Source organism: Phacochoerus africanus, chromosome 1 (assembly GCF_016906955.1).
Source record: "Phacochoerus africanus isolate WHEZ1 chromosome 1, ROS_Pafr_v1, whole genome shotgun sequence".
NCBI classification, from domain to species: Eukaryota; Metazoa; Chordata; class Mammalia; order Artiodactyla; family Suidae; genus Phacochoerus; species Phacochoerus africanus.
In genome coordinates, this window is record NC_062544.1 from 97,345,971 (window position 1) to 97,360,840 (window position 14,870).

General features: G+C 38.9%; 1 protein-coding gene across 1 annotated transcript in view; it reads right to left on the reverse strand.

The window, feature by feature from the left end:
- Nucleotides 1-1,912: 1,912 nt before the first annotated feature.
- GADL1 (glutamate decarboxylase like 1) overlaps nucleotides 1,913-14,870 on the reverse strand; it is a 157,288-nt gene continuing 144,330 nt past the window's right edge. Inside the window, exon 15 of the mRNA XM_047769400.1 lies at nucleotides 1,913-3,582. Within this exon, the coding sequence (XP_047625356.1) occupies nucleotides 3,409-3,582 (174 nt within the window). The 3' untranslated portion in view covers nucleotides 1,913-3,408. The remainder of the gene's footprint in view (nucleotides 3,583-14,870) is intronic.

Here is a 14,870-nt window from a genome sequence, read left to right on the forward strand (position 1 = left end):
GGGTCCCTTAACCACACCATTAATGTGCTCACTGATATTCACTGTGCTGGCTTCCTTCCTTCTCTGTATCACTTCACTGCTCCCTGCAGTTGTGTCCGGGGGTCACCCGATGGCTAGGCTGCTTGCTCTTGAATCCTTGTCTGTGTTTCTGTAGGGGGGTATCCAAATGTAAGACACCATCTCTGGATTGTCTATCTTGGGACTTCTTTTGAATAACTTAAAAATAACCCCCTCTAATGAAACCACAATTACTTGGGTTTTTCTGTTACAGAAAAACTCTCTGATCAGTGAGTAATATGATACTTTCTTAAGTTTCAATCTCTTTATGTTACTAGATCTCTTTTCCAGTAAAGAACCATTGCTAAAAATCAAAAGCCAGAGGAGGTATTTAAATCTTTGGAGTGAATCAAGTCTGCTGACTATTTGAAGAAATATTAAAATCACAGTCTAATGCTTCCTTTTCTTGCAAATAAAATTTTAAGAAGTCAATGTCCTCTACATTGCCTACAGTAAGTCTCAGTTCTTACTTGACCCATGCCCAGCATTTGATATGGTTGATATGTCAAAAATGTTTTTTGACCATTCAGTGAAATCACCCTTCTAGTGGTGGTATATCTGATTATTTTAAGGAGAAAGGAGTGGGATGTTCAAAGTACCTTGCAGCAGTTGTTTTTGTTGTTGAGCAAGGAACTATCATCTCTCTTTCAAAAAAAAAAAAAAAAAAAAGGCCCAAAGGAAGTTGAGCTGTGACTATAACGTTTCCCATGGCTTGACTAGTAGATAAAGAAAGACTAAACAAGAGCAAAATCCATACTTTTTACTTCATTGAAGGCATTAACTAAAAACAGACTGCTTCCTGTAAATAAAAGGTGTCTGGTACATAGATACAATGGGATTATTCAGCCATAAAAAAAGTACGAAATACCGCCATTTGGATCAACATGGATGGACCTAGAGATGATCCTACTACGTGAAGTAAATCAAAGAAAAATCGTGGCGCAGTGGTTAACGAATCCGACTAGGAACCATGAGGTTGCGGGTTCGGTCCCTGCCCTTGCCCAGTAGGTTAACGATCCGGCGTTGCCGTGAGCTGTGGTGTAGGTTGCAGATGCAGCTCGGATCCCGTGTTGCTGTGGCTCTGGCGTAGGCCAGTGGCTGCAGCTCCGATTAGACCCCTAGCCTGGGAACCTCCATATGCCGCAGGAGCGGCCCAAAGAAATAGCAAAAAGACCAAAAAAAAAAAAAGAAAATAAAAATGTCATATGATATCATTTATATGTAGAATCTAATAAAAATACAAACAAACTTATTTGCAAAACAGTCCCTCGAAGACTCACAGATTCCAGAAACAAACTTATGGTTACCAAACAGGAAACAGTGGTGGTGGGGGGGATAAATTAGGAGCTAGGGATTAACATACACATTACTATATATAAAATATATAACTGCCAAGGACCTATGGTATAGCACAGGGAACTCTACTCAATACTCTGTAATAACCTATATGAGAAGAGAATCTGAAAAAGAATGGATATATGTACATATAACTAAATCACTTTGCTGTACACCTGAAACTAATACAACATTTTAAATAAACTAAACCCAATAAAAGTTAAAAAAAATAAAGTGTACAATGTGATGGTTTGAAAAAAAAAAAACCAACAGACTGCTTCCAACCTACCCTCTCAATTTTAACTAAAATGCCAACAGAGCCCTATTCACTTCTAAAATGTAGTGGTACAAACCAGTAAAGAGGGGGTGACAGGAAAAGAAAAGCCAACCACACTAAGTGTGTGTTCATGTTGCTTTTTATTTCATGAAACTCAAATTATTGCAAACATCAATTTCAGAACATTTTATGAAGACATTAAAACAAAAAGGCAACAAGAAATGCAATATAAACACACACACAAATATCGCCAGAGACTAAAGTCATTCAGAGAAAAATTAAAATAGTCTTTGACCGAAGAGATATTGAGAAATCACACACCCTAAAATGAAAATATGGAATAAAAGCAAATAGTATACAATTGCTTTTTACTCTAAATAATTTAAATGATGCAAGTTAATGAAAGAGTACAAAATGGTAGTTGAATATGCTAAGTCTAGTACTTGAACACTCTTCAATCATGGGTCTTCCAAATCAGAACTCTAATTAGAGTTGTAATCGTACCTTGTTGACCTCTGCACCCACATCTCTGAATTCTGCTTATTTTTTTAATCAAATAAGATTCTGCTAGAAATCTAGGACCAGGATCAGTGGTAGAATTACAATTATTCATCCCCAGGAGAAATGGAGGAGGTGTTTTCCCTGAAAGACCTCTAATTCCCAGATACTCTGTCCAATACAAACCACTTAATTGTCTACACTGACATTTCAAAGCTTGAGAAAGGGAATGTTGTATAACCCTGGACTTCATTCTGGTTATTTCCTATAAGCAGAGAAGATAAGAAAAGGGCCCCTCAAGCTAAGAGAGGTACCTAATTAGAGACATATATACCTAATGTCTGTTCCCAATTAATGACACAAATGATTTGGGGAAGTGAATTAGGACTATTGCTTGGATTAAAGAGAGCTACATCACAAAGTCGTTGTCTTTTATCCTTACCTCTAATTTAAATAATTTATAATAGATAATGGCTAACTTTAACTTTTGAGAATAAACATTTAGCCTGCATAAAAGATACCTTTTTATAAAGTAAATAGCTTATATAGTTTCTCTTTTAAAAATAGCTTCAATATACTTTTGATGCCCCTAAGCATTTGTGCTATAGATGCTACAGCTGTATTTTCAAAGACTGATGCAGGGGCCACTGCAATATTAGAAATCCCTTTGCTGGCAAAACATCAGAGTGATCATTTAGTCAATTCAAAGTTAAGCTAAACCACTGGTTCTCAGTTTTTACCTTGCCTTAGAATCACCTGGAAATCTCCTTAAAATACAGAATACTTGGCCCACGCCTAGAGTTTCTGATTCAGTGGGTCTGGGGCTAGGCTGAGAACCTGCATTTCTGACAAGTTTCCAGGTGCTGCTGGTGCTGCTGGTCTAAGGACCATGCATTGAAACCACTGCTTTAACCTACTAATTTATACCTCCTTTAAAGAACAATGAAAGCTTCGAACCCAAAGCCCACATGGTACTTATTAAACTCCCTTCAAGGCTCTCTCCCACGGATGATCTTTGAGAAAAGCCATCTGTCATTACCTCCTTTATCGCAACAGAGGCACCCAGGCAGCTAAACAGTCCTTAAATCTATTCACTTAGCATTTTGGTTTTGCTGGGCAAGGATGGAGTACATTTCCTATTTCTCATCAGAACAGCTGCGATCTCCTAAGTGTCCCCAGATGTCCTGGATCTGCAACCCTCCAGGGAAGGGCCCAGGCCTCTGGGGGACCAAAAGCCACAGCTACATGTCCCTACCCAGAAGGTCTATCTCGTCCAGGAGGAAGTCCATGTCCTCCCGGCTGACTTGAGGGCTGATCACCACCTGCCGGAAGAAGTTGACCTTCCCCCGGTGGGGCTGGTACCCCAACATGAGGCTCCCCTTCTTCATCATCCGCTCCTTAATGGCCGGGGCCACCTGTGTGGGTAAGAGGAGGAGGCAGTGAAAGAGCAGACACCAAGGCACTGCAGTGCATCTCACCCAGTCATTACAGTTACATGGCAGCTGCTTCTGGGGATCCCATTCTTACACACACGACACGGTTGGCATTAATAATAATCATCTGCTGAGAATTCACTTAATTTTCACAATAACTCCATGAGGGAGACTATTAGTATACACTTTACAGATGAGGAAATTGAGGTGCATGAAGATTAAGTAAATTGTCTGAGGTCCTGCATATTGCAAGCCAGAGAACTGAAATGGAAAACCAAGCAGTCTCATCCAAGCCCATGCTGGGAAACTTAGAGCATGATGCAACTGCTGCTATATTAAAAACAAACCAGGTGTCCTCAGGAGTCACAGTCTCAAAAGTGTGAAATGTTATATTCCCAAATTTGTCTCAACTAAAAAGTACTCCAGTTCAAGCATCTCAAATAAAGAAGGTTAGTCAGAGATTGGCAAAAATCACGCATGGAGAGTCTGCCAAGGAAAACACAAAAACAGGTATTACGTGCAGTTCTATTTTGAAGACTACCAGTTGATTAGTTTATTAATAGGACATATTAGTTTAGTAATAGGAAATATAAACACTCTGTCCTTTATTAAAAGGTAGTAATAAAATTAGGAAGCCCATATTTTAAGGATTTCTGGTTAACATAAAGATGGCCTCTGATAGTCCAAATGTACACATTTTTCTAATTTTTCATTTCCATGTTCATTTTAACTTTTTCAAGTTTCTGAGTGTGTCCTAAGTGAATATGGGAAAAGAGAATATAATGAGAGTGTGTCCTCTCTTGTCAGGAAGATGGGGCTTAGCTAGTCCAGAAGGGAGAAACACCACCATAATAAGACCAGGCACAAGGTGGTATAAAATCCCTTAGGTGAGGGGAATAAATCTCGGTTCCCATGAGCCCTCTCCCCATGTGACCACCCCACATCACTCTACTTTGAAACATGCCTATGTTTTGTCGGATACTTCCTGAAAGACAAGCCAAACTACTTCATTTGACTCTCAACACAATCTTGATCTGTTCCAAGCTCACAAGAAGATCAATGCCTCAGACCTTCTCAGATACGAGTGTCAGACTCGACCAGGGTCTTCTCAAGGGATGGCCTAAGGTCATTTTAGCTAAATACATTTTCGTCACATGAAAATGATTTTAGAACCTCAATCTTGTAAAAACATGGACTATACTGTGAGAACAACAGCAAAAACAAAGACCTCTTAAGCAAAACCACACTGTTATTCCAGCAAAGGTTTGGGTGTTTCCCAAGATATAAGGGACAAAAAGAAAATATATAAGCTCTAACAAAAAAATAAATGTAGAAAAAGAAAATGAAGTCAGAGACCAAGTTAGTGAAAAGAAATGGACCATAAGGTTCTAGAAATTTCTGGAAACATGTCACAAATTTTATCCTGAGCTCTTTAGAGATTAGAAAAACGGTTAAGTCAACACCATCTCCATTTTCTTTGCCAAACTTAGTGACAAAGGTCAAGTGGATGCTAGAAGCTGGAAGCTAATACGGGACTTTGTATGTGCCTATTGTGTGTCTATTTGAAACCCTTAAATCTGTATGCTCCAAGCATCCATTTTCTTCCAAAGCTGTTTATGCAAGTACCATTTATTTTTAGGGCTGCACCCATGGCATATAGATGTTCCTAGGCTAGGGGTCAAATTGGAGCTACTGCTGCCAGCCTACGCCACAGTCACAGCAATGCGGGATCCGAGCTGATTCTGTGACCTACACCAAGCTCATAGCAATGCCAGATCCTTAACCCACTGATCGAGGCCAGGGATCGAACCTGCATCCTCATGAATACTAGTTGGATTCGTTTCTGCTGGGCCATGACATAAACTCCAAAGCAAGTTCTATTTTTTATTAGAATTATAAAATCTAATGAAATAATATGTAAGCAAATGAAATATGAAAAAGTATTTTCTATAAAAATTAAGTTGAATCCTTTGGAAAAACAAGATGAGGGGGGCTGCCAAACATTATCTCCAGTCAGGTGTGATAGGGAGTGTTTAAAGCTTTAAAACAAAGTGCTGAGTCTGCACAGGTGGGTTGCACAGGTGCCAAGCACTCATCCCATCTAAAGAAACCCAAGCTGAATAGGACAGAGAAGTGGGGTGGTTTGTGCAAGCCCCATAGAAGCCATCTGAGCATCAGCCCTCTGCTCAAGAAAACCTTCAATTGCTTTTGGAGAGCATTTGGAAATCCTCACTTGGTGGAAAAAACCTTTCAGAAGATCAGGAAATAAAAATGTACACAGATGTGTTTGAAGTTAAAACATTTAAGTTATGTATACACCACATTTTTTTCCAGGGTTATTTGCTTTAATTGACTAATCCTCATCACTTTAGGTAGGAGGGTTTCTGGTACATATGTGGATGTGCATGTGTGAGTATGCATGTGTGGTGCATGTGTGGATGTGTGTGTGCATCTGTGGGTATGCTTATGTGCACATATGGGCATGTGTGTGCATGCATGTGCAGGAGTATTTATGTTCATGTTTGTGCAGAGGTGTATATGCAGGTGTGCATGCACGTGTGTACATGTATACATGTGCATGTGTGGGTATGAATGTGTGTACACATGTACATGCACAATCTCATGTAATTTAAAGTTCTAACCCCCCACTTATCATTTATTGCACAAAACGTCTCCTATGTGGTCACACAGCTACACAGAACTGTGGTCTGACTTAGGTTCTTGACAAAGGCACATTTATTTTTAATTCTAAGAGTGAGTGGGCTCTTGAATGGAAGCTATAGCTTTGAGAATAAGTGTTAAGAAGGCATGGCCCACAGAGTCAATCATCAATGTCAGGAAAATCTGGCCCACATGGGAGAAATGTCTGCCCAGGAGAGTCATAGATTATCAGTTTTAGAGTTTACAACTTGTGGTTCCATAGTTTTTTGTTTTTGTGTTTTTTTTGTCTTTTAGGGCCGCACCCACGTCATATGGAGGTTCCCAGGCTAGGAGTCTAATCAGAGCTGTAGCCGCCAGCCTACGCCAGAGCCACAAGCAACTCCAGATCTGAGCCGCATCTGCGACCTACACCACAGCTCATGGCAACACCGGATTCTTAACCCACTGAGCAAGGCGAGGGATCAAACCCGCAACTTCATGGTTCCTAGTCATATTCGTTTCCGCTGCACCAGGATGGGAACTCCAGATGTTTTTTAAAATAAAAATTCCCTTCATATTTATCTCAATTCTCCTCCAGGAACCCAGAGTTCTGGCTTATAGCCAATTTTAAATTTAAAACAGGCATGCTCTTGGCTCAAACATAATTTGCATTGTCTACTGCTATTTACTTTTCCCTATTTTTCTTCCCCCAATGATATTGCCTTACCTATGGAGAAGAGTAGAATTTGATTCCAGTTCTTAATGTGTCAGGGGCTCACAGGAGGTGATTTTCAAAATGAATGTCAGGCTTGCACTTCTTATAAGCAAACCAAAAACATCTAATGTGAACAAGAAAGATAAAACTAAGAGGGTCCTTCAGCTGTTCTAATATAAAGATATTTTTGATCTTTAATCTCTTCCTCTTGTGTAAGGCATGACTGTGCTTCCACAGGCAGAACATATGGCATACGAACTAAACTTCTAAACTAAACTTTACCATTGACTTTCAAAAAATAGAAATAAATGATAAATATCTGTGATTCAGAGAACTGACTAAGTAATAAGGTATTAGCAGTAGAGCACCCATTGTATTTTTGTACCATGAATATAAGCCTAATTCCTAGAGGCAGTTACTCCTGGGCAAGAGAGGAAAGCCTCCTTTGTCTACGAATACTTTTTGGACAGAGCAAGCTAGAAGCAACACAGAGGCTGATATTCATTAAATTGGCCACAGTTACAACAGTAGTAGGAGCAGTTGTTGTTATTTTTACCAAATATTTTACGACCCTTTAAAAATTTTCAGTGTGCTTTCACATCTCTGGTTCCCACAGACTCAAATCAAAGCGTATTTGAAAGGAATCCATGTTTTTTTCAATTTCTCATTAACAGCCAGCTTATCACCTTTGCACTTTGAAAAAGTTAACCATTTCCTATTTAGAAAGCTTCAGGCATAATCCAGTGCTGGGCAACTTGGATAGTCTCTTTTGCTGATTACAGCAGAAAAAACAGTCCTAATCTGACAGGATGGAATATTCACAGGGGAAAGAAAATATGCACAAACTAAACGCAAGTATCCGAATATCGCCCCTAAATGGAGCACGCATGGAGGAAAGCAATCTGGCAGGAGTGAGATTGCTTTCCAGCTCTCAATTATTTTACTGCTGGTTTTCCTTCAAATTGTAAATCAAATTCCTTTCTCCTGCTTCACTGCACTGGTCTCTGCATCTTAAGTGGAGGAAGATCCTGACATTTCTATCTGGTTGCACAGAAACAAAATTGACACGTTTCTCTAGGATTGCTGTATCTCCCCTTAAATTATGTTTCAGCAATGATTTAGTCATTTTAATAGAATTTTTTTTGTCACGCCCCTGTTGCATAAAATAGCATCTGGTATTTAAAAGTTGCTTAAACCCAAGGAAAAGAAAAAAACATCTCTCTCATTCTGGCCAAGTACAATAATGTGATAACAAGTAACTGACCAAGTGCTACCATAGCCTTTTATTAAAACAAAATTGTAACATCCATTAAATGACATTGCTTTTTTTGTTTGTTTTCAGGGCTGTACTTGCGGCATATGGAAGTTCCCAGGCTAGGGGTCAATTTGGAGCTGCAGCTGCCAACCTACGCCACAGCTACAGCAACGTGGGATCTGAGCCATGTCTGTGGCCCACATCACAGCTCACGGCAATGCCGGATCCTTAACCTATTGAACCAGGCCAGGGGTTGAACCCGCATCCTCATGGATACTAGTCAGGTTCTTTACCACTGAGCCACAATGGGAACTCCCAAAATATTTAATGTTAAACACATTGTTTTCAGTATACAAAGTGTTTCTCAAACTTTCTATAAGAAAGTTTTTTTCCAGCCCATTACATACTTTTGTGAAATACAATAAAAATAAATTCTTAAGTGAAAATAAATTACTAAATAAAAATTAGGAGTTTCCATCGTGGATCAGTGGAAACGAGCCTGACTAGCAGCCATGAGGACGTGGGCTCGATCCTTGGCCTTGCTCAGTGAGTTAAGGATCCAGCATTGCCAGGAGCTGTGGTGTAGGTAGCAGACACGATTCCAATCTGGCATTGCTGTGGCTGTGGTGTAGGCCATGAGCTGTACCTCTGATTTGACCCCTAGCCTGGTAAGCTCCGTATATGTATTAAAAAAGGAAATTCCCATGTAGCATAGTGCATTAAGGACCTGATGTTGCTGAAGTTGGAGTGTTGGTTGCAACTATGGGGCAGGTTAGATCGCTGATCCAGGAACTTCCACGTGCTGTGGGTGTGGCCCCCCAAAATAAAATAAAAATACAAGCTAAATTATTTTTTAAAATCAACAGTAAAGTCATTATTGTTATAAAAGTTTTTTTTTTTTTTTTTGCTTTTTAGAGCCGCACCTGTGGCATATGGAGGTTCCAGGGCTAGGGGTTGAATTAGAGCTACAGCTGCCAGCCTACACCACAGCTACAGCAACACCAGATCCGAGCTGCTTCTGCAACTACACCACAGCTCACAGGAATGCCGGATCCTTAACCCACTGAGTGAGGCCAGAGATCGAACCTGCAACCTCATGGTTCCTAGTCGGATTCGTTTCCACTGTGCTACAATGGGAACTCCATTTTTTAAATTTTTTTAAATAAAAGTTTCTAAACAGTAACTCTGGATTCTCAAATTTTGCTTATTGCAGACTGGAAACACCAGTTCATGGATCTGCAGGGGGCTGAGATTACATTTTGAAGATTGCTGCTCTGTTCTGAACTCCCTTGGCTCCTTGGGGGTATATGTAATTTTACTCACAAATCTTTGTGTTATTTTGCATACTTATTTCTGCATATTGTCATGATCTCCTGACATTCTGCATCGTGTTTCTGCTTTTCATGAAATCCCTGAGCCATGGTATACCTAAACAGGCCCTGCTTGTTAAATCTTAGAACTCTTTCAGTTATAATGGTATTTCAGTGAAACCATGGACCTAATCATGAAACCTCCAAGTCAGTTCTTCAAAATCTAGTTCAGAGATTATAAGAGAAAGTGTCTCAAAATGTTCTAGACTTAAGGATCTTTATGCAACCTTTCCCATCATTTACTGTAAGGGTGAAATATTCACATTTTCACCTGTAAAATATGGCACAGCACAACACTCAGTGTGGCTGAGAAGAAAAACCCATAATTAAAGGAGGTGATCTTTTTGCAGCAAATACGGGGAACGAGGACCACACACTTCTACGATGACTCTAAACAGCAGAATCATTGAGAGCTTCTAACAAAGCTAGCAAGATTTGTGTTTTGCTAAATTTTCCCCTAAATCATTAACAAATCAATGTTCTTCAAATTCCAGATTTTAGAGCTGTTTTCTCAATTTCAGTTTATTTATTTATTTATTTGCCTTTTAGGGCCATGTCCGTGGCATATGGAAGTTCCCAGACTAGGGGTAGTAGTTACAGCTTCCAGCCACAGCCACAGCCATGCTGGATCCCAGCTGCGTCTGTGACCTACACCTACACCATAGCTCACAGCGAACACCAGATCTTCAACCCACTAAGTGAGGCCAGGGATCGAACCTGCATCCTCATGGATACTGATAGGATTTGTTTCCACGGTGCCACAATGCGAACTCCCTAATTAAATCTTCATTCTATAATCTCCAAGGAAACAAAGAATCTTTAAGGGGTAGAAAGTTATAAATTCGTAATACTTTGCACATCTTGCAAATAGAGCATGGCGTGGGCAGGCAGACTAATAAAGAGAAGAATAAATTATGAGAGTTTTATTGTCATTAACATTATTTTCCCAAGATTATCTTGCCTAAAAGAAAGCTGTATCAAATGCAGAAGAAAATATCTACAATATTCTTTTTCTATATAAACATCAATTGAAGCAGTTTATTTCCTTATATTTACACTAAACTTCATACATCTCAGGCCTCTTCTGTACTTTCCAGAACACAGTTTAGACCAAAGCTACTCACTGCAATACATGGTTAAGCAATAAACTTTGAGAAAGCAATATACTGGGGGCTAATTCAGCTACTCTGCTTGAATGTTAGTTGTTTTAGATATGGCTTGGCAAGCTTTTCTTCTCTAAAGAACCAAAGAGTATATATTTTAGGCTTTGTAAGCCATACAAGCTCTGTTGCAAATTCTCAAATATGCCACTGTAGCACAAAAGCAGCCCTAAACAATATGTGAGCATGGCTATGTTCTAATAAAACTTTATTTATTTAGGGACAATGAAATTTAATGTCATATGATTTCCATGTATCACAAAACTGGTTTTGATTATTTTTAACTACTTAAAAATACTAAGCCTATTTGTAGCTCCCGGGCTTTACATAAATAGGTGATAAGCTAGATTGGGATTTGGACATAATTTACCAACTCCTTGGTCAAAATGGGAAAAATACATTATAATATGTAAAATTTACCCCCTCAAAAGAAAAAGTATATGAAAATTATGTTCATTGAGCTTCTTTCATAAATTCTGAATTGAGTCAGGAAAAGATAAAGGTCTTTTTTGCTCTCCTTCTCCAGGAAGGCTGAGCCACAGGTGAGTGGGCAGGGTTACCACTGTGACTTTCTTTCAGAAAGGAAAATTATTCTTGAACTACCAAAAAAAGCAGCTTGCTTTATATTTTCTTCCCAAATAATCTAGACTCCAAATAATCCCTATCTTCCATGTTAACTTGAGGTGGGGTCTTCTGAGTTAGATATTAAAATAGAGCTCATGAGAGAGCTGTCATGAAATGGTCACACTTTGTACCTGGCACCCAATACAAAACTGTTTTTGAGACTTACAACAAGCTACATGACTCCTTTTCCCTTTAAGACACTACTTCTGTATAGTTTGGGGTCATCTCAGATTTTCTTAGGTGCAATACAGATCAAGGAAGGGGCCAGAATTCAGAACATGAAGAGCAGCAAGGACCAGAATTTACATGAAAGAATTCTAGTTCAAGAGAAGAACTGACATAACAAAACATTCAGAGAACCAGAATGAGCTTTCAATGTCTCTCCTTCTTCTGAGAAGGATGCGGGCCAGTGCAGTAGCAAACTAGGAAGCAAAGAGAGCTTTCCTAGTGCCTATAAGCTAAAGGCTAATCAATCATCTGAGAAAAGCTGCTCTGGAGAGATTACCCAGGCAGTCTTGAATGCCCAGTTCTGCAGTTATGGAAAATAAAATATGAGAAAGCCTGCAATTTCTTTACTTGTTCACTGATTTCTCTGGTATTTAGTTTGTTAACTAAAGCATCATGATGGTCCTTGCATTAGCCAGTGAGGGGAAGGTCATCAGAACACCTATATTGGATCAGTCTTAACACATATTTTCATCTCTGTTTTCCTTTTAGCTTCAATTAAAAGAAAAAAGGAGGCAATAAAAAGAGGTATACTCTCCAGTGAAAAAGTGTATTCCATCAATTTCCCATGATGAATGAGCTCAAATGTATAATAAATTCCTAAAGCTTAAACATTTTTATCTTTGAACCAAATATCTTGATTTCTTCTGACTGTAAATAAGAACTGGCTTTTCCTTTGCACACACAATTCAAAACATATAGAGTTGAAATGGGTTTGGAGTTCAGCTAAATATATATCTTACAGTTTGCTACCTCTATGTTACCTAGTGAAGTTGCTCCTAAATGAACTATTGAGAAAACATTCTTTATGGTCTAAACATGCTGTCATCCAAAGGAGAAAGTGATTTCTTAGTCTTATATAAAAAGTTCTTTATGGTAATGATTAGCTTGAAAATGAAGTAAATGGACTCTCTCACCTGATACTAAAGAAACAGTTGCTACCTCACAGTATAGAAATCATCCCTTTGTATTTCTAAACATATTTGATTAATTTGCCCCAAATGTGACCTTCAATACAGAAGAGGCATTTGCCTTCCCAACACAGTTTGCTTTGGTCTAAAATTATTCTGATCTGCAGAAATTTTGCTTGTGCCTGATCATATAGGCAGCTTCCACCCCCTATCAAGGGAGAAACCAGCAGCTGCTCAAAAAACGTTAAAGCACTTCTATGTTTCTAGAGTGTTTGGTGACTCAAAGGGGGAAAATTCTGTGATACTGTGGTGACGCATGCATGACCACTGGACTATAAACTCTGTTCAAAGCTGGGTTTTCACCTCTTTTTTCCTTATATCCCTCAGGACCTAATGTAAAGCCTTGCCAGTAGCTAATGCTATGCACTTGTCCAAACTCATAGAACTGTGCGCACCTTAAAAGGTGAACTTTACCTGCATGTAAATTTAGAAATGAATAAATAAATTAATTTAAAAAACAAAAGAGGTCCAGGGAAGACATGTAGATACATGATATTAGGCAAATAACTTCCTTTCCTGGTGGCCTGGTTTCCTTATCTCTAGGCAGGAGATGATAAAAACAGTGCTGTGCCTCTTCCTATGATGGATAAAATTTGAAAAGTGATATTGTTGGTGAAGTATGTAATGACATGGTGGAGAATAAAATTCTTACTCAAGAAGGGTCTAGAATACAAACTCTAGAAAGCAAATGGAGCATGAATTGATATGTTTCTTTCCAGTTCTACTACTAAATGTATGTCCTTACATTCTCTGTAGGTCTGAAAATGAGAAGGGTCACATTGACCACTCTTAGGTACAAAGGATGGAAGTATTTTGGACATGGTGGCACTTGAAACTTTTTTTCATGGTGAGCACTGGAGGCAAATGCAAACTGTTTGGCTAGAGTCTTTTTGGAGGCTCCACAGCACGAAAGATGAAACATTTCAATATAAACCCACCAAACTTATTAACTTAGAATTCAAAGATTATCAATTACAGAAGATTTTGGTTCAGTTGTATAACTAAATTAACATAGTCTTTCATTATGTTTGCTTTTGCAGCTTTTCTTTTGCATTTTAGAGCCATCTTTAAAAGCTTGAAAGTATTTTTTTTGTTTGTTTGTTTTTTGTCTTTTTTGTTGTCGTTGTTGTTGCTATTTCTTGGGCCGCTCCCGCGGCATATGGAGGTTCCCAGGCCAGGGGTCCAATCGGAGCTGTAGCCACCGGCCTAGGCCAGATCCACAGCAACGAGGGATCCGAGCCCGTCTGCAACCTACACCACAGCTCAGGGCAACGCCGGATCGTTAACCCACTGAGCAAGGGCAGGGACCGAACCCGCAACCTCATGGTTCCTAGTCGGATTTGTTAACCACTGCGCCACGACGGGAACTCCTGAAAGTATTTTTATAAGCTGCTCTTCAATTCCTATGTCTCCCTCCCCATGCTTATTTTGTCCAATGACTAAATAAACTAGTTCTATCCACATTAGAGTAGCCAAATATCCAGTGTCCTCAGGACAGACCCAACTTATACTTCAACAGCAGCCCTTTTAATGGTTATAACTATCCCAGTTTAGATGCTAAGTTATATGTTTTAGACTAATCACGCATAGAGCAACAGACTAGTTTACTGACCAGGGACCCAATTCCTGAAATTTTATATGACTTTGGACAAGTATTTAACTCCTCTGGGACTCACAGTTCTCTCCTATGAAGAACTGATAATCCTTGTAGGATTGTTATGTAGACTAAATGAGACGACACATATAAACGCATTAAGCATGGAGCTGGCACTCAATAATATGAACTAGTGTTATTAATTTCTTAAAGTGAATTTGCTTTTAACAAATTTACATTCACACCTGGTCTTTCATTACACTATTTCATTTACCTCTTGGGACATGAGCATTTGAAAGTGTTGTGAAAACATGACCTGTAATTTATTCTTTCTCCTCAAAGCATATAAATTGTATAAATAATACTGAGAGATTGTGAGTTAGCAGTTTTAGAAATTAAATCTTACACCTCATGTATACTGCTTCTACATTAATCTTCTATTTTTGTTCTGGGTTTTTTTCCAAACCAGACAAAAATTAACAAAGCAAACTTTTTTTTTCTTTATAAGTACAGCAGTTGTTGATTATCTTGGCAGTTTGGTGGTAGGGAGAGATATTTCCAATGAAATGTATTAGCAGGGGTGAGCGTCTATTACATTCTAGGAATTTCTATGTGTTGTTATTTTGCAATACACAGAAATATTTTCCAAGTAAAGACGTTACTTCTTCTTTGGCTATGTGAAAAAGTCAAACTTGGCTATAATGAAAAGGTCAATT